At 41.1% G+C, this 24,652-nt stretch overlaps 1 protein-coding gene across 1 annotated transcript in view; it reads right to left on the bottom strand.

The window, feature by feature from the left end:
• The window catches only part of ABCA12 (ATP binding cassette subfamily A member 12), a 125,629-nt gene that overhangs the window by 64,338 nt on the left and 36,639 nt on the right, over positions 1-24,652 (bottom strand). Inside the window, exons 10-20 of the mRNA XM_083400196.1 lie at positions 19,582-23,595; positions 17,469-17,584; positions 16,522-16,628; positions 15,375-15,628; positions 15,146-15,258; positions 13,753-13,877; positions 12,516-12,689; positions 8,130-8,294; positions 6,101-6,302; positions 4,521-4,660; positions 4,081-4,200 (exon numbers count right to left, since the gene is read on the bottom strand). Coding sequence (XP_083256322.1) covers positions 4,081-4,200; positions 4,521-4,660; positions 6,101-6,302; positions 8,130-8,294; positions 12,516-12,689; positions 13,753-13,877; positions 15,146-15,258; positions 15,375-15,628; positions 16,522-16,628; positions 17,469-17,584; positions 19,582-23,595 — 5,530 coding nt within the window. The remainder of the gene's footprint in view (positions 1-4,080; positions 4,201-4,520; positions 4,661-6,100; positions 6,303-8,129; positions 8,295-12,515; positions 12,690-13,752; positions 13,878-15,145; positions 15,259-15,374; positions 15,629-16,521; positions 16,629-17,468; positions 17,585-19,581; positions 23,596-24,652) is intronic.

Below are 24,652 nucleotides of genomic sequence, written 5' to 3' on the forward strand. Positions count from 1 at the left end.
AACTGTAAATCTAAATTAGGTCTGAGTACTAAGCAAATTTGGCCTCAGAGTAATGGCAAAATTTATCCCTCTGCAGTTTTGTTAATAGCTAGGGATGTCGGAGAGTTTTGCTATAGGCAGATGCAGATATGGAAAGTTCTTGTTCCCAATATTCAGGGATGGAATTCCTTGAAGTGAATGCAACCCACATTCACACTGCCATCTATTTTATTTTTTTCAGTACGCAGGTTTGACATAATTAATGTAATTTTTTTACATGTCACTTCACCTGATGTTCCACAATGCTGTTATCATGAAGCTCAATAAATGTTTAGAACCCTGTGGGGAGATGGCTAATTCATGGGCCATTACCTGCTTTATTTACTTTGAAAGAGAATTAACAGGAAAGTGGGGCTGATGGAGGGAGGCACTGCCAAGGTGTAAGAAAGTCACCGATGTACACAGGTGTTGCTTTTCTTTTTTTATTCCTGAAGGCAGCCCATATGCACTAAGACTGCAAACCCGAGAAGTAAATCCCATTGAATTCAGTGAGGCGTAAAGGTAAAGGTAAAGGTACCCCTGCCCGTACGGGCCAGTCGTGTCCGACTCTAGGGTTGTGCGCCCATCTCACTTAAGAGGCCGGGGGCCAGCGCTGTCCAGAGACACTTCCGGGTCACGTGGCCAGCGTGACGAAGCTGCTCTGACGAGCCTGCACCAGCGCAGCACACGGAAACGCCATTTACCTTCCCACTATAAAGCGGTACCTATTTATCTACTTGCACTTAAGAGTGCTTTCGAACTGCTAGGTGGGCAGGAGCTGGGACCGAAAGACGGGAGCTCACCCCGCCGCGGGGATTCGAACCGCCGACCATACGATCGGCAAGCCCTAGGCACTGAGGTTTTACCCACAGCGCCACCCATGTCCCTTTCAGTGAGGCTTACTCTCAGGTAAATAGAGTTAGGGATTCAGCCTTGATCTGCTTCATATTGTGAATTTTAGAAGTCAATGGAATGCAATTTTTGTTTTCATATGTAAATAAGTGATCTCTCTTATTACCTGTGGATTCTATATTTCTTCCTCTGTTAAAGTGCTAGCCTCTTTGTCAAAGTGGGGAGAACCATCTGGATTTTTGACCACTATAAAAATGCCCTTAAAAGTAAACTTCAACTAGGTTTCTGGCTACATCACGAACTCAATAGCAGTAGCTCCTCGCTGCCCTCCACAGGCAAAGGGGAGGTTCAGGCAGGGGATAGTCAGGATTTTTGAGGCAAAAAAGCCAGGCAATGTACTGCTATGTTATTCTGTTTGTTACTTCAGAAAAGAGGGGGGGGGCTTTTGATTTATTGTCAACAAGGAATTTAACAAGGGTTTACTAAGCCCTCTCCTCTCGACTGAAGCTGAATGGACTTTATTTAAAATTATTCCTGAACTGCTGTTGGAGGAATGCAGCAGGGGGAGAATGAAATGCTGCTGAACAGATCTGGCAAAGAGACTGAATTTGAGAAAAGATCTTGTTTTTAACTGTGTGCCGAGGAAGAACTCCAGAGCAGAATTTTAATGGCAGAGTTTGGATATGTATTCTGTGAGTTATTTATGGCTGCAGCTCATACGCTAGTTGGTAAACAGCGGGAAAAATGAAATTTGACCTTGTACCATCCAGATAAACATTGCAAAGAACTGAACAATGGAAGATAGTAATTAACTCTCCCAGCACACCAGGTCTGGAACAACAATGTATATGAAGGACTACACACGAAGAATGGTTTAACGGCAAGTGAAGGATGTCAACTGGACTCTAAATAAGAAATGATGTGGCAATGTGAGGAAATGATGATCATGATAATATGTTTGGAACATGAGTGGAAGACCTGATTTTAAGAAATTGTATTAATTTAATTTGGTTTGATTTGTAATAATTTGGAAAATTAATAAAAGTAATTTGGAAAAAAGGAAATTTAAATTAAAGTTCCTTTACTTTTTTCCCCTTGAAATTTTCTTGACTTGTAACTCAACTGCCTACCTCTGGTAACTGAGTGAGGGAAGCGATATAAGATGGCAAGTTTATACTGAGTTGTGAAATCAAGGCAGTGAGAGAGGCTACAATCTTAACCTCACTTACCAGAAGGTAAAGGTAAAGGTAAAGGTAAAGGTAAAGGTACCCCTGCCCATACGGGCCAGTCTTGACAGACTCTAGGGTTGTGCGCCCATCTCACTCAAAGGTATGCCCCACTAAATTCAGTATGACTAACTTCTAAGTAGGCATGGTTAGGTTTGCATTCATAGATGGTTTTGTAATGGCCAGTTCATTAACACAAGGCACAAGGATATTTGTTGTTTATCAAACTTTGAAAGGGAACATGCAGGAGAGACAATGGATTAGTAAATATAGCATAGCACAGCAGCGTAGGTCATGACAGATTGAAAACAAAACCATAGCACACAGTGGAGTAGATAGTACTGCATCAGGCATAAGTGGAAGGGCAGCAAAACAAAACCAGCTCACTTTATAGCACTTTATGAGCGTTACTAATTTTGTTTATCCCTATTTATAGCCTTGATATGCATGTTTCATATGAAGCCTTCAAATGGGCTTGAGAGAAAAACAAGCCACCATTAAGACATCATGAGATGCATGAATTTTTCTAGCATCCAGATTTTATTTCCATGTTACAAAAAATAAAATACCCCTAAGGTTTTCCTCAAGCCTTGCTATACTGACTGTGTTATACTGAATTTGACTGCTTACATGAGTTAATAAGTTCCTGTGTTATAGCTAGCTCTGTCAGATACATTGTCTTGAATTTCACATGCTACCATGAGTTAATAAAGACATCATTTGACAGAAGACAGCTGCAACTTCATAGTAAAAAGAAAATGATTGTTGCCATAGGACTCAGCGCCAGAGGGGAGTTTTAGCACTGATTTATGAAGAAGGTCTGAATTTTGTAGCTTGAATTCAAATATTTCAACTCATTATGCTACAGAGCCATTTTAATCCTCCTGACTCAAACAGGTTTTCTTAGATAATAGAGCAGGTACCAGCCTGTCAGCACACAGGTATCTCTACAATTTAGGGAAAGGCTCAAAGATATTAATTTAATCATGAAAAAAAGTATTTTAAACTTTTCAGACTGCATACTTTCCCATAAAACAAAGTTGCTCCAAGGGGGCATACAAGACCTCAAAATAATCACACATTGCAACAATGATATAACTTTTTTAAAAAATTAAGCAGCTTAATTAAAACACCATAAAGGTACAGACAGGTGAATTTGCACTTAAAAATTAGACAGGGAACTAGCTCTGTCAGCCGTTTGACCAGTTTAACCTTCCCTTGCAAAAGGCCCAAAAGCTATGTCTACCTTCCTCATCAGAAAACCCCATGTGATGGGCCAGATGGTCAAAAGTACTGCAGTACTGCAGCCTCAGCACCACTGCTCCACCAACTCCCGCCCCCAAGCAGAGAGAGAGCACTACCCCCAAATTGCAAGAAGGTACACGTGAGAGGAGACAGTTAATAGGAAGTATGCAACTATAGCTGAGCCAAAATACCTTTGGCGTTTTGTTGAGAAATTAGCAGTGGTTGGCCCATAAAGCCTGGGTTTGGGGGAGAGAACTTGAGATAGCCGGATGACAGGAGATGGAGACTCTATTGTGAAATCATTATGTCTCCTCTGGTTTCTTGCTTCTGATTAAAACCTTACACCCACCCACTCATTCACTTGCTGCAAGGCCCTTTCCCCATCCATGATACATGTGAAAATGGTTGCAAGGCTGACAGCAAGGCTGACACATCATTCATCATGGACAGAAGACTGGCACATGAAGCTTTTCAGGCCTGGGCATGTAGGCAATGCTCCCCTTTCTATGAGAGAAGGAAACACTTCTCATCTTCCACACACATTTTAAAGTAAGCAGCAGCTGAGGGGACCTTATTTTATGAATCAGGGAGCTCCGAGGTCAGCTTTGCTGGAATCCTATGCTATGAGATGTTAAGCATAATTATTAATCCAGACGTACAAATCAACTAGCACAAAAACCATAACAAGACAAAATCAACACTCGATCAGTTAAGGAGATAGGGAGTAAACATTTCATACCTTTGCTATTGGAATAGTTTCCTTTAACATATTCAGTGAGCTCATCAGCAATGGTGAATTGTCCAGCCACTCCTGAGATTTTTGTGTTAATTCAGCCATCAGTTTCAATGTTGCATTAGACTAGAGAATTTAGGTGAGAGAACAAAAAATATATGGGCAAAGAAAAATGCATATCTAGTCAATCAAGTGAATTACAGTGCTCTGATGCCTTGGTTTGCTCCCTGATTATGAGAGCAGTCTCACACTGGTTAATAGTAATTTCTTGCTATTTTTACAAAACTTCTTCCCAACTAAGTCACATATTCTGAAGGCAAATTAACATTAGGAATTCCATATGTTCCTAAGTCACTGGAGAAGCAACCTCCTAATTGGTATCTACTGCAAGTACCAAGTGTTTTCTAATCACCAAGAACTATTGATTTTATTGAGCGTGGTGTTACCTTCTCCATGATTGCTCTTGTTTCAGGGGTGTCTGGTGTATACAGAATCCTCCCAAACAGCATGGGCTTTAAGAAAGACCAAATTAAAGCCCCTGTAGGTGTTTTCACCAAGTCCAAAAAGATTGATGTGCAGAATGATGCTAGAAAAAGACAGAGTGAGAATTAGCACATATAACACAGATGCACAGTCTGGATGCAGATATTGATGCTTGCCAGATGATAGCAGATGCTTGAAGAATCCCTTGAAAGCCCTGTCTTCACATCCTGATGTGATGCCTTTTGACAAAGCTAATCCTCCCCAAAGATCTCCCATAGCTGAACTCAGCTAACAAGGTTCTTATTGTTCTAGCAAAAACCTCTTCTGTTTAAGGTTAAATGGAGCTTTTGGAGCTCAGAGGAGCGAGTGTCAGTACAGATGGAAAAACAACTCCTCAAAATAAAAGCAGTGACCTTTCTGAATACTAAAGCCAAACTCATTGGGGACTTTAGATTTGGCAATGTATTAAAGCCACTTCAACTGCTGTCTGCATTGCTTCACTTTTCAGATAGAAACTTTTCTTGCACCAAGAAAATGCAAACCTTGCATTTCTTTGTAAAGTGTCTGCTGAAAGCTCAGCAATTCCAGCAGCAAAGTCAGTTTTTCCATTTTTGAAATAGGTCACCATAACTACATACAAACATGTATTGCAGAATTTGATCTCATTGAGACCGGAGCGCCCTTATGAACATCTGGTGCTGCCATACTGAGTCCATTCTGACTCGTATTGTCATTGGACCAATGGTCTGACTGGCACCAGGTCTCAAGATTAGGTCTTTCCTGCCACCTGAAATCCTTTATAACTGGATTGAATCTGGTCCTTATGCAAAATACACCCTGTATACGCCCTTCCCTCTTGTGGTCATCTTCCTACTCAGTTGATATAAAAGCACAGAATCCTGCTCATATAAGTGCTTTTCTAACTCTAGAAATGGGACTTTTAATTACCCTTACTAATAAGCCATGAAGTTAGAATGAAAGCTGATCTTTAAGGTCCCAGATTTCTATTCTACCTGGTGAGACAGGTGGGAGGACAAAAGAAAAGCTATTCTTGGACCAGTTCCTATGCAACTTCAATAGTGTTCACAGAGAGTATCTTATTGGATTATGATTGCCTGTGTGTTTAGATTTCATTGACCTCTAACTAATTTATAAGGGAATAAGGTTGATCAGTGGTTGAAAGAGCGAAAGGGGAAATGTCTAAAATATTTAGGACATCTTTATTTGCCTGTTTCCTCATATCAAGAAATGTAAATGGCATAAATAGGCACATAAACATGACCATGATCTTGCAGAGGTTCGTGGGATTTTGAAAAGCAGGCTATTTGTGGACTTTTAAAAAACATATTGGACAATTCTAAAGAAATAAACAAATGCAGTTTTGCACATTCCTAATTGTGCTTATGTTCTCCTGAAAGCAATGAGTTGAAATCTTAATTCCCAATTAAGACTTGTTACAACTTGCTCCCACCCAATAATTTGTTGGGTTGTACCCTGTAGGTTTTACAAGAGGCTTCAGATACCAATAGTATTAACAACTCACTGGTGTTCTGTGGGATGCCATATTTAATCATAATATGTTGTATTCGCTCATCTTCTACAGAAGAATGGTGAACATTCTGCTCTTCAAAATCTGGAAGCAGAGACTCAAAGAACAAAGGAGTGATTTCCTCATTGCAGAGAGCTTTCGAAATTATTTTAAATGTCCCTCTGTTCATTGTTAAGTTGCTCGTCTGAGACAATGCCTGTGGAAGCAAACAGAAGGCATGTTGATGGACAGAATAAATTTTGGCAAATGAGATAATGGTAACATTCAAATTTATATATGGCATAACATTTATGTGGCAACATATAACATTGGCAGCCAAAATGGGACTAGGATGGTTAGTGTTGTGTCTGGATGATACACAGAGCCGGCCCAAGACTTTTTGGCACCTGAGATGAACCACAAAGTGGTACCCATGTCCCGCTACCCCACCAGGGAACAAGGAGTGAGTGGACAGGAGAAATTGTCCACCACATTTCTTGGGACTAAATCTCTTTCTTTTTTCCTACAGTAGTTGTAATTTGTTGCAGGAAGCAGGCAGCTGCTGTGATGGCAGCTGTCCACCATTCTGTATCTACCACAGTGCCCTGGACATGACATCATTCCAGGACATTGTGACAGTGAAATGGCAGTCACAATTTTTTAAAATGGCCTTCCTTTGGGGATGGGCAGGAAAAAGAAAAATCTCAGAATTTTATAGAAAAATAAATTTTCTACTTTCTATACCACCTTTCATTAAGAAAAATCTCAAGGTGGCTCACAATAAAACATCATTTAGAATGTATCAAAATATAGTGCAAATCAGTGGAAACCATGTTAAGTTGGTGGAAATAGCCAGTGAAAGCCTGGCAAAATAGCTAAGTTTTGACCAGCCCTGAAAGCAAAGCACAGTTGGCACCTGCTCTATATCACAGGGGAGATGGGGTCACAACAGAAAAGCCCCCCTGCCCCGTCACAACAAGATGGATATCAGTACTGCCTTCAGATGTCTTCTAAAAGTCAGGTAGTTGTCTATTTCCTTGACATCTGGTGGGAGGGCGTTCCACAGGGCGGGCACCACCACTGAGAAGGCCCTCTGCCTGGTTCCCTGTAACCTCACTTCTTGCAGTGAGGGAACCGCCAGAAGGCCCTCGGTGCTGGACCTCAGTGTCCAGGCTGAATGATGGGGATGGAGACGCTCCTTCAGGTATACTGGGCTGAGGCCGTTTAGGGCTTTAAAGGTCAGCACCAACACTTCGATTGTGCTCGGAAACGTACTGGGAGCCAATGTAGGTCTTTCAAGACCAGTGTTATATGGTCTCAGTGGCCACTCCCAGTCACCAGTCTAGCTGCCACATTCTGGTGGCAGAATGGTTATGTATTTAAATACATAAATGGTTATGTATTTTTATTTAATTCATGTTAAAGACAGTTCCAAAAAAATATTATTGCTGGGGAGCGGGTAAATCTATTTTAAATAACTACCTAAACAAATCAATATAATGAATAAAATAACAACAACAGTAAAATCTTGCACATACTTTAGTGCTAAATACAGTCCAGAAAGACCTGATATACAACTGTCCACCTTCATTATGGCTCCTACTGTCCTACCTGGAATTCTTCCCCCAAAATAGACCATAAAACAACAAAAAGAGTTTTGTGGCACCTTAAAGACCAGTAAATTTATTATGGCATAAGCTTTTGTGGACTACAGTAACTGCATCAGATGCATAAAATGTATTCAGGGTAAAACACTGTTATGCATCTGAAGAAGTATGCTGTAGCAGAAATCAAACCTTATGCTGTTATAAATCCTTATGTCTTTAAGGTGCCACAAGGCTATTGTTTCGGCTGCAGCAAACTAACATGGTTTCCCTTTCTGGAAAACACATGATTTGCTATTTATACACATAATATATGTTTTGTTGATCTTTAGTTATGTTTGCTAACATTCCTTGAAACTCTACCAGTAACTAGTTTTCACAACAGTATTTATTATTTAGAATGAATTTTTGTCTTTTGCCTATTGAAAAAGAAAACCAACCTTGGACAGTGGTACATTTCTTGACTGACGTAGTTTTTTAAGTGAATGAATTGCATCTAAGAGTGGACGGACGTCTGATGCAACCTGTTCCTTGATGTGATCCAAATCCTTAAGAAGAGCTAGCACTTTATCCAAAGAAGTTTGAAGTTCCATTGGGAAAAGCACCTAGAATAGCAAAGAGAAAGGAACATCATAACCAAAACTAAGCATGTGAGGAACAAAATCAAAACAGAGAACTTCTAGATTCTAATGATCCCAATGGGAGCATTGAGCACATGCTTTTAAACCTCTCCTGCTGAAATAAATAGGACTTAAAACTGCTTAACTTTGGCTGAATTGTGATTGTATTCATTAGTAAAAAAAAAATTTGCTTTGAATGCATTATAAACATGCAACACCTGATGGCGCCAGAGAACAAATAAATTTTCCATGTGATTTTTCCATAGCGTTTTTTTCTTTTGTTATAACTGGTTAATTTCTGACTTATTTTTTCCTGTGTGTGGATCCACCCCAAATATGTTAGCATTTCCTAGGTCTGTAAAATAATCAACACTGGCTCAGTGTTGAACTTGTATAATTCAGTACGAAGGAAAGTATTCAAAACAGGCATGACTTGCCAAGAGCCTGCCCCAAACATCTTTTCATTCTTTATGGATAAAGCATATTGATTGAACAACATATACCTGCAAGTAAAACACAGTTCCGACAGTGCTACATTCTTGAGGAAACCCACACCAGCCCTACTTGGTGCCTTTTCACCAGGCGTGGACCACCGAATAGATTATCAACACTGGCAAGGAGAAGATGAAGAAGAAGAAGACGACACCAAAGTCCAGATACAGCATGCAATTTGTTCCGCTGCATTTAAAAGTCACTTTATTTCTTTTCGTTAGTCATGGGATGGGGGAGGGGGCAATAAGGCAAGCCCTGCTCTCCAGATCTTTGTGGGATTACAGTAAAAGCATCTAGAGGGCTGGTTAAGTATGTTAAACTGAACATGCATAGAACATTTCCTGCAATGAGAAACCCTGATAAGACAATCAAACAGGTTCCATCAAATACTCTTCAAAACACTCATCAGCACTTAACAGAAAGATCTGAAGAGCAGCCTGCACATCTGGGGACATGGGAAGCGGGGCGTGGGTGCTGCCCCTGCTTCCACTTACTGCAAGTTCAGGCAAATGACTGAACATGGCTGTTTTATCATTTAGATTTTGCCTTAGAATGGCTTTTAGGCAACTTAAGACAAAAGACAGGGAGTGGCCTTTTTATTATCCCAGTTGAAAAGAAGTTTTTAAAAAATCAGATTTTTTTTTAGGTTTAAGCGAGGCAGTGCAATTTTGAAGATGTATTGTTTAAATGTGTTTTTGTAAAACAAGAGAGAAGGGAAAAGTTGCTGCATGCTAAGAGCTTTGGACAGCGAAATACATTTTTCAAAGCCATATTTGCTGTAGGCTGCTGTGGATTTTAACCTACCCCAACTGCGACTTATTGTTCCTATTAATAATTTCAAGGCCATTCAAGTCTTGCAAGACGACCATTTGCACTTTTCTGCAGAATATAATAGCATACACAATAGGGGAGAGTCGAAATAACAGGAGCCTCTTGCCAGAAACCGGATCTTCTCCCCGTCATCCTAAATGCTGTCTCTTTGCTACTCCAAAATAAACCACTGGTATAACTTGAAAAAGAAACTGTGGGTGCTTGCATTGGTGTAGCCCTGCACCCTATGTACATCTTGTGGTTACAAGCGCAGCAAGGCTCTGAGACATCAGGTGCCATCCCCTGTTCCCACCAGGCAAAACTAAGATCTCTCTCCTCGCCTGCCATTAGATCCCAGGATGTGAGTCTTCGGCAACCTGGTAACCTCTCATCACATTATTGCAGTGATAGAGAAAAACTGGCTTTGGCTTCTGGTTCGGAGCTCTTATTGGCATATAAAAATGTCCCTTTTGGAGTGCAGTCAATATACATGTGGAACACAATGGATATGGAATTTTGGATAGGCCTGAGATTTTGCAGGTCTGACTAGGGAAGCAGAGAGCAAAGGAAAGAGTGGTTTATTGGGCCAAGGAAGAGGGGAAGAGGGAATATTATACAATTGCTAAACATAGTTTAGCAATTACGTTTTCAAGTAGGTAATAACTCTTGAGTGCTTCAATGCAATTTGGAGTTGGACTCAGGTTAATCATTGCTTTATTAAATTCTACAAAATCATCTGTTAAAAAAATATTCTTCAATGGGCTACATTTTAAAATACATTGTTATGAGTGCTAGACCAGTTTGCAAGGGGCTGGGGTGGGAGGAAGTACATTGATCAGGGCATCCTGATCAAATTTGCAGATGACACCAAACTGGGAGGGGTGGCTAACACCCCAGAGGACAGGATCACACTTCAAAACGACCTTGACAGATTAGAGAACTGGGCCAAAACAAACAAGATGAATTTTAACAGGGAGAAATGTAAAGTATTGCACTTGGGCAAAAAAAAAATGAGAGGCACAAATACAAGATGGGTGACACCTGGCTTGAGAGCAGTACGTGTGAAAAGGATCTAGGAGTCTTGGTTGACCACAAACTTGACATAAGCCAACAGTGTGACGCGGCAGCTAAAAAAGCCAATGCAATTCTGGGCTGCATCAATAGGAGTATAGCATCTAGATCAAGGGAAGTAATAGTGCCACTGTATTCTGCTCTGGTCAGACCTCACCTGGAGTACTGTGTCCAGTTCTGGGCACCATAGTTCAAGAAGGACACTGACAAACTGGAACGTGTCCAGAGGAGGGCAACCAAAATGGTCAAAGGCCTGGAAAAGATTCCTTATGAGGAACGGATAAGGGAGCTGGGCATGTTTAGCCTGGAGAAGAAGAGGTTAAGCGGTGAGATGATAGCCATGTTCAAATATATAAAAGGATGTCACATAGAGGAGGGAGAAAGGTTGTTTTCTGCTGCTCCAGAGAAGCGGACATGGAGCAATGGATCCAAAATACAAGAAACAAGATTCCACCTAAACATTAGGAAGAACTTCCTGACAGTAAGAGCTGTTCGACAGTGGAATTTGCTGCCAAGGAGTGTGGTGGAGTCTCCTTCTTTGGAGGTCTTTAAGCAGAGACTTGACAACCATATGTCAGGAGTCCTCTGATGGTGTTTCCTGCTTGGCAGGGGGTTGGACTCGATGGCCCTTGTGGTCTCTTCCAACTCTATGATTCTATGAAGTATGGAGACCCTTCTAATACCTGGATTCAATTGCTAGAATAGCCAGGCCAGCCTGGGTGATGGGCCATTAAGAGAACAAAAGGAAAGAGGATTCTATGCTAGATAGCAAATGGGTAGAGCTCCTCCACCCTTTCTTTGAGGGTGGAGTTTTCAGGGCAGAATTTGCTATGATGTGACCTAGAGGACAAAGCTGCAACTGAACAGGCAGGGAGAATTTCTGCTTGAATCCAAGGCTGCGATTATGAGAGGAACAAGCCCTTTTGGGGTGCTAAGGCTGTGAAGCCCTCCATCATAGGCTCAGGTTGTATATATCTGTAAAGAAACTATATATCCTAAAGACACCACAGTCTCCACTGTGCCTCTTTTTCAAAAGGGAACCCGAATCCTGGCTAAGTGCCTGGAACCTCGCACCGCTCAGAGATTGGGGTGGACTGTGACAATATACGACATGGGAGCACAGCAACAGATTAGTATTCGTAATAGCAATATGAAAGCTTTGAACAATGCATGATAAGAAGACAGGTTCCTTTACGGTATTGTTTGGGGTTATCGTGCACGGGTGGGACCCCATAAAGAACTGCATGCAGAAGGAAGATGGGACAATGGCTTGGTTGTATTTGTCTTCCTTTACCCTTTGCACTGCTAGATATTTTCACTGGTAGGTGAACTAGGCTCAGAAAAAGCTTGCCCTGTACCTTATCACAGCTACAACCATGATTCTTTTTATAATGGTTGGAGAGCCCAGGCTCACGTCATTCCTGAAACAATCATTAATGAGAGGGAATTAAGCTTGGAGTCAGCTGTCAGCAGCACACCATGACCCAGGAAAACTGTCTGCGGAAGCGGACAAACGCCGACTCCCTCGGCCTGTAAAGTGAGATGAGCGCAGCAACCCCAGAGATGTTTGCAACTGGACTTAATTGTCAGGGGTCCCTTTACCTTTACCTTATGCCAACAAATGCTATGGCCATTTAAAGCCATTTTATGAGTATCCATTGCTCACAGACATGACACCATTGCTGCACATGGGCACACAAACCAGGCTGCTTGATTTCCTGAACTTCCTTCCTATTATGTTCAAAGCAACAAAAGAAGCAGCAGACTTGTACTGATACAAACAAGCTTGGAAAATTTAGGGAGATATTTTTAAGATTCAAATGCAACACAAACCTTGTACATGAAACTGTAGACATCCAGGTAATGCAGTAGTGTGACCCCTAAAACGTAAGACTTGTGGACCCTTTCTGTGAGTGGCAGGTTGCAGAACTGCTTTGCTATGACTCCCAGCTCAGCACCAGCTGCATTAGTATCACAGGACTCCAGCTCGAGTATCCAGAAAATCAGCTGTATTGGCACAGAGGAAAAGCAAGTTTGTAAATAGTGAGCTCTCTCTAATGAGGATGAATTAAGCATCTCTCTCTTTTCGGCCCTCACCAGCGCCATCTAGCACAGTAGAGGATGGAGCAACATACAATTCTTCACACAACAAATTGGGAGTTTCCTTAACCTCTTGCATGCAAGAACACAAGTTAAAAGATTCAGGTTCTTTGAACTATTCATATTCATGACTTGTTTTGCATCTTAAGCCCACGAAAGTATTGCTGAAGGACTCCTGCATTGATTCCTGCATTGCAGGGGGTTGGACTAGATGACCCCGGGGTCCTTTCCAACTCTACAGTTGTATGATTCTATGACTCTAGCCTATGTGACTGAATCCATCACAACTCTCTGGCCAGCAATGCTCAGGGCTGGAGACAAATATTAGTTTTTGACTTGAAAGTGTTTTGGGAGAGGTTTTGTTTCCTGGGGGTGTACTTACATATTTATTTTGCCCCGATGTCAAACAGGTTTACACATTTTTAACAACTCAAAAAGCTGCCCAACCTGATTAACAGAGGCAAAAGAGAGCAGTTGTATATACACCACGAGCGGTTTTTGTTGCCCAAACTCCTAAAGGATAGGATAGGCGTTTATTGACTTAGGTTATATGGAGAAACGGGAGGGGGCCACCTTGCTTTGTACTGGCAGTTGTGAATAACGCACATGTTCTGTCATGCTCTTAACAAGCCTTCCCCCCAGCAACCACCTCTAAATTAGTAGCAGCTAGCATCTGATGAACTTTTTATATATGTCTCAGCATCATATTTTCTCCCGCTGGAGAGGCTGTCACACTATTAAGTCCACCCAGAATATGTAACAAGATGCACTATAAGCTAAAATGTTGACAAAGAATTATGACGGAACATACATTACGAATGGACAGATCAGTAAGAAACATGAGCTACTGGCTGATGTGGATCATGTAACCACATCCCATAATGCATAAGTACACACGAGCTGCACACAAGTGTTACCACCGCATGTGGAAAGCCAGCTAAGTAGACAGCATCATTCATAATAAACTTGCCTGTGTTCTGTTTTCTGGAAGAGGCATTTCCATCAAAGCATTGATACTTTCTGTCGACATTCCTACCACATTTCTGAGATCATTTTTGAGGAGGTCAACATTTCTGAAAAGGTCTATTAGCATGTCTTTAAAACATCAGAAAACAAAACGAAATGAAATATTTCAGTCTTCAGGAAACATTGCTTATGCAGAGCACTGAAAGTAGCTTCAGGGAGATGTGGGGAAAATGCCTCAAGAGTGTCACCATGTGGTACATTTAAATGCAAAGGTATCGTTCCCATTTTCTACTATTTTGCATTCCTGTGCCCAGAGAGATCTGAGGCCAGATCATTTCAAGGCCATTCAGTATTCAAAAAGCTCCTCTTTTCTCTTTGATGTATTTAAACATTTTCCATACACATTGAAATAATAAACCTAAAATAACACTGTCTTAATAAAGCATAGCCCCTGATAAAAATCAATACAGTAATCTCACCTGCTACATTTTGTCCAAATCTTCTATTTCAAAAGCCTAACAATAAACCCCAATTGCCCATAAATGTGTTTCTAATTTCACTTCCTTCTCGGAATCATATCAAATGAGTTTATTTTACCATCAGCAATGTATTCCATTTGCTTCTTTACCAATCCTCCCTAGACGAAACACCACTTTTCTATTTAAACGCTATTTCAGTCCTAGCTGATAGCAATAAGTTAATCACTAATGCTATATTTTCCTTTCGTACTTCATTTCATCCCTGGATGGTGTGGCTTATATTATTAGAACGAGCAAGTAAATGAGACCCTAAAGGTATGGCTGATGTTATTAGTCCATAATAGTATTGGATGACCACTCAGGCAACACTATTACAGAAATGAATAAAATTAGCTGTGTCATCAGGGGTTCATTCTCCTGTCCATCCTCCAACATGATAATATATCCATCACTTGCCATGAATGCCCTTCTGTTGTCTACAAAGGACAAACAGAGACTAAATGGACACAAATTTGATATAAAATCTGCACCTTTCAGAAACTAGTGGGGGAGCATTTAATTCTCCAGGATGCTTTGTTGCTGATCTGAATGTCACAATCATCTCAGAAGCCAGACTCCAGGAGGAAATTTATGAGTAAGTTTGATTCTGTTTGTTCAGGACTGAACAGAGACCAAGCTACTTATCCCACTAAAGACAATAAATCAGCATAGCAGAGATAGGAAGGTCATATTATCACCAATTACAGCTTTTGTAACTAGTCACTGTACCTTTGTTGAATATAATTAAGTTTTATACAAATATGTATAAATTCTAAGCCTTGTCCACAATTTCACAATGAAAATGGTTTGATCCATACTGACAACTAAATTTAATAAGCAATTCAATCTAAGAAACAAACAAGTGAATGTAAAACTTACCTTGCTTCCTGGAGTGTATTCTATTCTGAGTGATGTTCATTATAGAATCCAAAGATGCCATATACTGTGGGATATCACGAATATATTTAAGTTGTGGCACATCTTCTTGTAACCTTAAAAAACACACCAAATACTTTGTTACTTCAAACTAATATACACTGCTACAGATAAGACACTGCAATATACACTGCTAATATTCTGCTACAAATTACCTTGAAGAAGGCCTTACCTGTTTATTTGCTGCTGGAGTTTGTCGGGATCCCCTATGATTATGTCTCGAAATTCTCTAGACACCCTGCTATGGTTCATGAAATTGGTCACAATCCGATCACTTAGTTCTATACCACGAAGAAGCTTCTTGTGGAGCTCACTTTGTTCACACAACTCTGCAAAGCCAACGCCAGGGAGTTGGCAGGTTTGCTGCAATGACCGGATGCTCTCGTGGTCACAAAGGAGGGATGTCAAGTTTTGGAGGTGAGTTAGCTTCAAATACAATCAAGAGAGAAAAATTATTCAGAAATGAGTGGTTAAAAAACAAAAACCAGTGAGGAAAATCTGGCCAACGTGGTGAAGAAACAATGTTTCACTGGTGAGGTGATGATGGCAGTGCAAGTTATATGCACTTGTGAGTGGATGTGACAGAGGCCCAATAGGTGCTTTCCCCTAGTTTTGGAATGGGAATCTGGAGCAGAGAAGCCAAGGGAGAGGCGATGAACTCTTATCCACCTGCCGCTTTGTTGCTCTAAACTGCCACTGCCAAAACCACTTCCCACCTTCCCAAGTTCGGCTTTAAGGGGGACCTCAGACCTGGGGAGGGAGTCAAATGTGCCCCTCCAGCCTCTCTACTGAGCCCCCAGAACTGTCCTCATGCCACGCCCCTTCAGCAACTACACCTCCACTCAACAGACAACATGGCTCATAAGCCCTGCTTTGCACCCTCCTTGAGTGGTCTTCGTTTTTGCTGTGTTGCCAAAATATGTCCTTGAACCCAGAAAATGCCTTCTGCGTGCCTGGCAGGAGGATAAAGAGGGCTGTGTGAGGGTGTAGAAACAAAGGTAAAATTTACATTTGCTGCTCCATCCATTTTTGCCTCCGACCGGGGGTCCTCAAAGGGGGCTGGAAAAGTTTCTCCATTTGCATTTTATATGTATGTTTGCAATGGGGAAAAGAGAGATTTGGAAAAGAGAAGCAGCAGGTAAGATGCGTTCCTGCTCCATTTCTGTGCTAGGTTTCCCCTCCCAAAGCTGCTTTTCTCTAGGGAATGTAGTCTTCTGGTTTTTAATACACTTGCACGTTGGGCGGACCTAGGCCTTAATAATAGTTCTTACAAGCACACACAAACATACTGTACCAGCCAACATCATAAGCCTACTTACTCTTAGCATCAGGATCTCTGGAACTGATAAATCTTTCTTGTCGGTATCATGGGGAGTGAGAATAACCCTTTTCAGCTGTGCTATGCCTGGAGGAAGGGCAGCATTTCCTGTACAGAAAAAACAAACAATTACTTGTTTGTCTATTTATGTCAAGCATTCTTAGTACTTTTTTTCGCCCTAAAGATGACTATGAAGATGCAACTATCATCATCATCTTCACCACCACCACCATTTTCCTGCATGTACCAATGCAGGTAGGGGAGGATGAAATTGAGCAGACACCCCCAAAATCAAGACTGCGGCTTTTGCAGCTCCTCTTGGTAAAAACAAAAATGGAAATCCTATCACTCCCCTCCCTCCCTCTCTGCACATATACATAAATGCATACATGAATGAACATATATTGAGTTCATCTTATGGATAACAGCTAGTCCAAGGCTGCTTACACACCATACATTTAAAGCACATTCCTTCCCCCCAAAGAATCCTGGGAACTGTAGCTTATTAAAGGTACTGGGAATTCTAGTTCTATGGGGGGTAAACCACAGTTTCCAGAATCCTTACAGAGGATAATCAGCTTTGAATGTATGGTGTGTACACAGCCAGCCATGGCACATTCATACATAAAAGTGTTCAGCCATCCATAAAGGGAAGTTTCAAAAACGAGTACAGTGGTATCTCGGGTTAAGTACTTAATTCATTCTGGAGGTCCGTTCTTAACCTGAAACGGTTCTTAACCTGAAGCACCACTTTAGCTAATGGGGCCTCCTGCTGCTGCTGCTCCGCCGCTGGAGCACAATTTCTGTTCTCATCCTGAAGCAAAGTTCTTAACCCGAGGTACTATTTCTGGGTTAGCGGAGTCTGTAACCTGAAGCGTATGTAACCTGAAGTGTATGTAACCCGAGGTATCACTGTAAATTGGATGCCACTATCAACATATACATTACCTGAAAATTCCCTTTCCAGACTTTCAGAGACATTCAATACACAAATCAAGTACGATCTGAAGACATTATTGGGGGACATGCGTAAGAAGACATTTTCAAATTCCGAAAACAGAAACCTAAAACAAAAAAACAGAACAAGAAAGGAATGCTCCGACTTCTTAAGTATGCCGCAGCAAACATTACATAATGGTGTGAAATAGAAATCCTTTAAAAAAAATGTATCTGTAGCCCACTTATATTTGATTCAGTGAGACCAAATTAGCTTAAGCCAGACAACTCAGCTGAATTTTACATGAGGGTGGTAAATTTTTTAAACAACACTGCACATAGTAGCTTTCCTAGTTTCCAAATGAGATAGCAGAGTTCAGCTTTCTTGAGTAAAACAAATTTAGAGATACACCATCTGGGATAGTAGCCATAATGAAACAGATTTCTCTGTATGACACGTCACTTGTTACGTTACTTACAGTCTGTCTAAACTTCATAGATTTAAGAAATCTCACCAGCTTCAGTAAGATCCTCCCCGGCCTGTCCAAGTGTAAGCCTTAGGCTAGAAGGCTGGGAGCAGGAGACAGGCTAACTAAAACCCATTGATCCAATCCAAATGCAATCCAAAGCAAGTTTGCTCATGTATAAGTCTCATTCAATTCAACTTTCCCTGTAGTAAGTGTGTTTAGGATTGCAGCTTTAAGTACACAATTAGGGCATCAGGCAACAATTCTAAACTTGCTTACTGAGAAGGAAGTCCCACAGTAAAAAACAACAGTCAGACTTGTGTCTTAATATGCAAGCTTAAGATTGGGCTGCAACAATTATTTCAATCACTTACACATACACAGATTCCTCTAGTTTACATATTTTTCCTGTCTTGGTAACTGCTATTATCCTGGATCTCGCAGCCTCTTTTTTTAAAAAAGAAGCTGTGCATTCATTTTACCCCCCCCCCGCCCCGTCCAGCAGAGGAGGAAGCCGCTCAGGCGTCTGGGGCGGCGCACCCAGGGGCAAAACAAGCCACCCATGGGGGCAGGGCGAGGGCGGGACGGGTCACCCATGGGGCAGGGCGCACTGCGGGGCTCCAGAGTCTGCCTGCCTCCTCCAATTCAGCCACCCTACAGCTGGGGGGAGGCAGTGGGCAGACCCACGAGAGACGTGTGGCTCAGGTGTGCTGCAGGCCCCCCAGTGAGTGCCACCCGGCATTTTGTCACTTCCCTCAGTGGTGACACCCAGGGCAGCCCGCACCCCCTTCCTCCGCCCCTCCCTCTTATTTTTGTCAAACACTACAGTTTCAATCTCCAGTATGAGGGAAATGTAGTTCTGCTTGTGCTGGGGAGGTTGCCGATTTTCTCCTTCTGGTGCAATTGCCCCCAGGCCGCCAGAAAGGCTGCTCTGAAAGAATCCGTAAGCTTCCAGTCATTTTTTTTTTTTTTTTTTGCAGTTCAGCAAAAAGGGAGAGTTGTGTTGTCTTTGGATTCAAGACATTGTTTTTATCCCATGCTTAAATACCAAAGCATGCATCAGGTCCGGGCCAGGATCTTTTGCCGCCTGAGGCAAAACCTGTCACCTCTGTCACGACCACCTCCATGGGTGCCACCCATGGCAGATGAGGCAGCAGGGCATGCTTGCAGCAGCACACACACAGGAGGAGTCAGTGATGGTGCAATGGTGGCAAATGGTGTGCAACATGGGCTCAGATTTGCCACCTGACCTTGCCTCATGGGTGGGCCAGTCTTCACTTAAAATGACATAAGAGAATCCAAGGCCCATCTAGACCAGGCATAGGCAAACTCGGCCCTCCAGATGTTTTGGGACTATAATTCCCATCATCCCTGACCACCTGTCCTGTTAGCTAGGGATGATGGGAGTTGTAGTCCCAAAACATCTGGAGGGCCGAGTTTGCCTATGGCTGACCTAGACCAACATTCTGTTCTCAAAGTGGCCAGTTGGATGCCTATGGGAAGCTCGCAAGCAGGACCTGAGTGGAACAGCGCTCTCCCTATTTGGCCACTCTCTGATATTTAGAGGCACCCCAACTCTATTTGAGAACAAGGCTGAATAATCTCTGAAATGCTGAGTTCAACAACAGATTGTTACAATTACGAAACTGACTACTTACCGTCCAATCAAATTGCTTGGAGGCAGTGTTTGCGCCAGTTCATTCTGAAGCAGTATTCTATTTAGAAGCATTTCAGTGGTCATGACAGAAGGGTGTGCAACATGGTCAAGTTGATATTCCAGATTGGTTCTGTCTTGAAGAAAATGTAGATTCACATCTGCTTTTAGCTCCTTCAGTAAATTCAAAAATGTAACATTTTTAAAAACACTGGCATCAGGTACTTCATTGTCAACTAGAACTCTTTCCAAGCCACGCTTCACATACTCAACTTCCGTAATGTTCCACTTGAGAAACATGTTCCAGATATGGGGAAAAGTCTTCCATCCAGAGTGGCTGTGGATAGCTTCCCTGGCAATCTGAAGCACTTCGTTTATGGCAGCATTTGAAGGAGGGCTATCCTGCAATAGCTTGAAAAACACTGACAAATTATTCCCGTCAGCTAAGCTGTCTGTGAGATTTTGTGAATAAAATTCTGCTTCATTGGCAAAGAAAAGCGGGACAAGATTCAAAGGATCATAGTTGACTGTATTATTTGTATCACTAAGAACAGGGATTGGGCAAGTTGAATCATTTGGGGGCAGCTCGTTAGAGATTATTGCTAGAGTTTTATGAATGTCCCTTATCCATGGATGTTTATAATGAAAGAGAGTGTCCATTTTTGAAAGCAGGCTTGAAGAAAACTGTAGTGATTTGATGATGCATAACAATGCACTTGGCAAATATTCACTATTGTTTTTGTAAAGTCTTGCTAATTCTGGAGTCTGCTTTAAGTTGCTTATTGAGTCCTGGAACAATTCAGTAAATGTTTGATTGGGCATTGTTCTGTTTTCAAAGTCCCTGGAAGTAAAAGGTAGTTCACAATGACTTTGTTTCAAGGACTCAGGGACAGTGGCATTCTTAAACAACATCTGAAGTATTACGTGAATTACATCTCGGACACTGCAGTTATGTGGCCTTCCAGCTCTATGGTTCCCAATATCTAAGAAAGGACTCAGAGATAAATGCAAGACATCTATTAACTTTGCTTCTGCTAAAGTACTTAGCCCTAACAAAGACTCATTAAATTCTTTTTGAAAGATAAAGTGTGAGAAACCATACACTGCAGCAATTTTTTCTTTAGCAGTTTCTTCTTCCAATCTGCTGCCAGAAAGCATTATTGTCCCTTGCCTCAGTATGTCATATACCCTTTGGAGGGCTTTATTGCTATCATAGACCAACTGAGGGGTTGCTTCTAATTGGCTCGTGTTAAATTGGTGTTCAAAAGTTTTCTGTAACAACAGATTCCTGAGGACCACATTGATTACTTCTGAGATGTTGCTGCTTTGTGAGTCTTCCTCAGTATACTTCTGTGTAATGTGGGATAAGTGTCTAGTCAGTTCCTCCAGTTCTGCACTGAAAAGAGTATCAGAACCATTATCCTGTGTGTATAAATTTGTGGTGTTTTGGATTTTTTGCATTATTCCTGAAAGGTACGCCATTAAGGGGGCATTGTGGCTCATGCTCATGTTTGCTGTAAAACGATACTTATTCAAAAGTGCTAAGAAGTACTCCAAAATGTTTTTTGTGCTTTTAGATCTAAGCAGAACATCTGAAAACTGCAATGGAGCTTCCTGTGTTGCATCAAAGTCCTGGTTCACATCCTCAGGAAACAGTTGATTTGCCATGGACATCACCTTTTTGATATCTTCCCATATTGTTGCTAATTTAAAATTGGTCTCATTTAAAAACAGCTGATTCCAAATCATTCTACTTAAGTTTGATGCCTTCTTGGTTTCTTTCCAGTGAGGGTTCATATAAAAAAGGCTTTGAGCAAGAACATCAACAGGTGTAGACGAATTATTAAAAAGTATTTCTAAATGAGCTTTGAAATCTATGTCAGAGGTTTCACTTAGGAATAATTTTAATGAAGCAAGCATATCTTCTAAATAGGACGTTTTCATCTGCCAACTTAAGGTCTCAAGGGGCAGATGAGTTTCTGTTTTATTAGGTGCCAGTCCTGTGCCAATGAGAAGTAGAGCTTTTCTGGTCATGTCCAAGAGTCGAACATACTGGTTTGCATTTGTCACATTCTGATTGGAGCTCAACATATTTGCAACTTCACTCAATACCTTTGATAAGTTCTTCCATTTTGATTGACTTGCATCATTTTTGCTCACTTTTAACATCTTTGATACAGTGGCATTTTTATAGGGCTCATTTTGTAACAAAATAAAAGATGCAAGGGCTTGTGGTACACTGCCAGATAAATTTTGTGCACGAGGTTCTGTTTCATTCAGAATAAAAGGGCTTAAAATGTGCAAAGCAGAAGGTCCATTTATAATGTCCATAAGCCTGAGCCACGGTGCTTGGCAGGTCAGATTACTTTGGTGGAATTCATTAGAGATGGCTGTTAGACGTCTATGCATCTTTTGTATCCAGGGATTCTTGTAGCTATGGAAATAGTTCAGTTTGGAGAGAAACTCTGATGAAACTTGTAATGAGTTGATGAAGCACTGAAATTCATCTGAAAAGTATTTCCATTTGTCTTTGTGGAGAGTTTGAAAAGTTGGCATCATTTTTAAATTTCTTATCACAAGCTGAAACAACTCAGTAAATGTATGATGGTGGGCTGTTTGGTTTTCCAAGTCTGTGGCGGTAAAGAGGAAATGGCAGCTGCTTCCTCTTAAGGCATCCAGTAGGGTGGCATTATTCAACAACACTTCAAGAACAATGTGATGAACATCCTTGACAGTACAGTTCTGCAGTCTTTCATTAACCTGATTGTCTTCCCTTAGAAAAGGGGTCAATGTTAAATACAAAAGATCCTGTGCTTTTGCTTCTCCTGAAGAATCATGCTGTGCTGAAGTCCTATACAACTTCTGCAAAAGTAACATGCGTGAAAAACGGAAGAGGGCATCCAATTTTTTTATACTAGATGATTCTGTCAGCCTAGGATCAGAAAGTATATCTAGCCCTTCCTTGAATATTTGGAACAATCTCTGGACAGTTTCATTGCTGGCATCCTTTAGTGGATTAACAGGAATTAATTCATGGAGGTACCTTTCCTCCAAGTCTTCTAGCACATCCAGCGTTTTCAGAGCAGCGTCTAAAAACATTGAGAAGTTTGCCCCACTGGTGTTCTCCTCACTGTATTCTTTCATTAAATGGTTCACGAATTTGGTCAGCTGCCCAAGCTCCTTTTTCAAAGGAAGGCCAGAGCCATTGTGGTGAACATGAAGACTGTGGTGCAATATGTCCAAAACCTGCCCATAGGCAACGATATCTCTATCACTCCATTTTGCAGACCTCAGTTTTTCTGTAATACGCCAATAATGATTGAATTCATTCCAATGAGATTCACCAACGAAATTTTGAATGTCCTGCATCTTGTCAATAATGAAGGATAGCAATAAGTAATTATGACTTTTCTGAACATTTGCTACCGTGTTTAAGATTTCCTGGAGTGCCAAGAACTTCTCAGGAAAGTTGTAAATAGTTGTAGGTTTAAACAGAAAATCTGAAAACAATGATGGCACATCTTGGACTGATGCTAAGTACCTTCTAAGGTTTTCAGGCATATAAGATAATTTGTGAGAATTTATCGTTTTAATGGTTTGCCATATCTTTGTGACCATAATATTAGTCTTATTTAAAAATGTTCGAGTCCAAATGTTTCTAAACTTGGGAACATTTTTACTTTCTTTCAAGTGAGCCATTATATCAAGCAAGTGCAGCCTATTAAAGTCATTTTGAAGCAGGAGAGATGTGAAGTTGTTGATTTGGTTGATTTCTCTCCTATTAAGTGCACCTCTTAATTTACTGTCTCTGTCAGCCTCCATTTGCCACTGAAGGATATCAGTCAAGTTCACTCTACTGTTATTCTCATATTGCTTGAACAGGTTGTTCAGTTCAGCAATGCTAAACTTCTCTGGCAAAACTTCAAAAAGATGTAGAGACTTCTTAATGGTTTCTAAATCCTTTGAGAGATTACGTGTTTTGAAGTCTTCACCAGCAAAATCTGGAGGTAATATTTTTCTGAAATGAGAACAAAAATACAGAAATACAAATTCAAATGATTTGATTTATTTATCCAGTTTATATATCTCCCTTCACCCAAAGATCACAGGGCAGTTTGCAACATAAAACACACAAAACCCCCACAAAATACATAACATAATAATAAAAAGACAATAATGCCCCCTCAAGCTAGAACATGGCAGAATAAACGTGTCAGTCTTTATGCCATGGCAAATGTGTAATTCTTTAAAATTCAGTAAACAATATGTTGCTTCTGCTTGAAGAATGAAGTACACTCCCATCAGTTTCTGAATGGTGCTGCATTTCTAGGCTTGCATATAACAACAAATCATCATTCATAAAAAACAGAAGCCAAAGGTTCTGATTCCCACCTCACTGCTGCATTGAAGGAAGAGAGGAAGGAAGTGCATGTGCCCAATACTTGCGCATATAAACCTTAAGCCATAGTTTTGTGCTACATTTGAGAACAACCAATGTGCCATGGATTCTGTCACTGTGGCTGAAATCCTATACACAGCTAGCTGGGAGTAAGCCCGCTAAACACTGTGGGTAGAATTCAACATCAAGCTCTTTCAATTGTTCCCTCTACACAAGCATTTCAGTTTGCTAGATGGAACAAGCCCCTCTCCTCCCTTTGTGTACTATTCTGGGAATTCTCACACATACACACGAAAGCCAGTTTTGAGGGACAGGGCCTGCCGAAAGAGGAGAGGAAGGAAAGCCCTATTGCACAAACAGAAATCCTTGTTCAAGACTTCCATTTATGGAGCTGGTTAGTTAAATCCCGGCCAAGGTGACTTACTTCTGAGGAATCATGCATGTTACACAAATACTAACTCTCAGGGATACATTTCCCCCTAAAATCCACAGTGCGTTATGAGTTTAATCGACCAGCTTTGCCTCAACAATACAGCAGATGCTAGTTAAATGTTCATATGATCTAGTGAAAGCTATGCAGTTTTTGCAAAACACCCTTCCCACCCCCCCCCCCCCAGAATAAAATTTCACATTAGCAAAAACCTAAGTTTCACCCCATAAATAATTTATTACTCTA

This window comes from Podarcis tiliguerta, assembly GCF_965153285.1.
Source record: "Podarcis tiliguerta genome assembly, chromosome: 1".
Classification (NCBI taxonomy): Eukaryota; Metazoa; Chordata; class Lepidosauria; order Squamata; family Lacertidae; genus Podarcis; species Podarcis tiliguerta.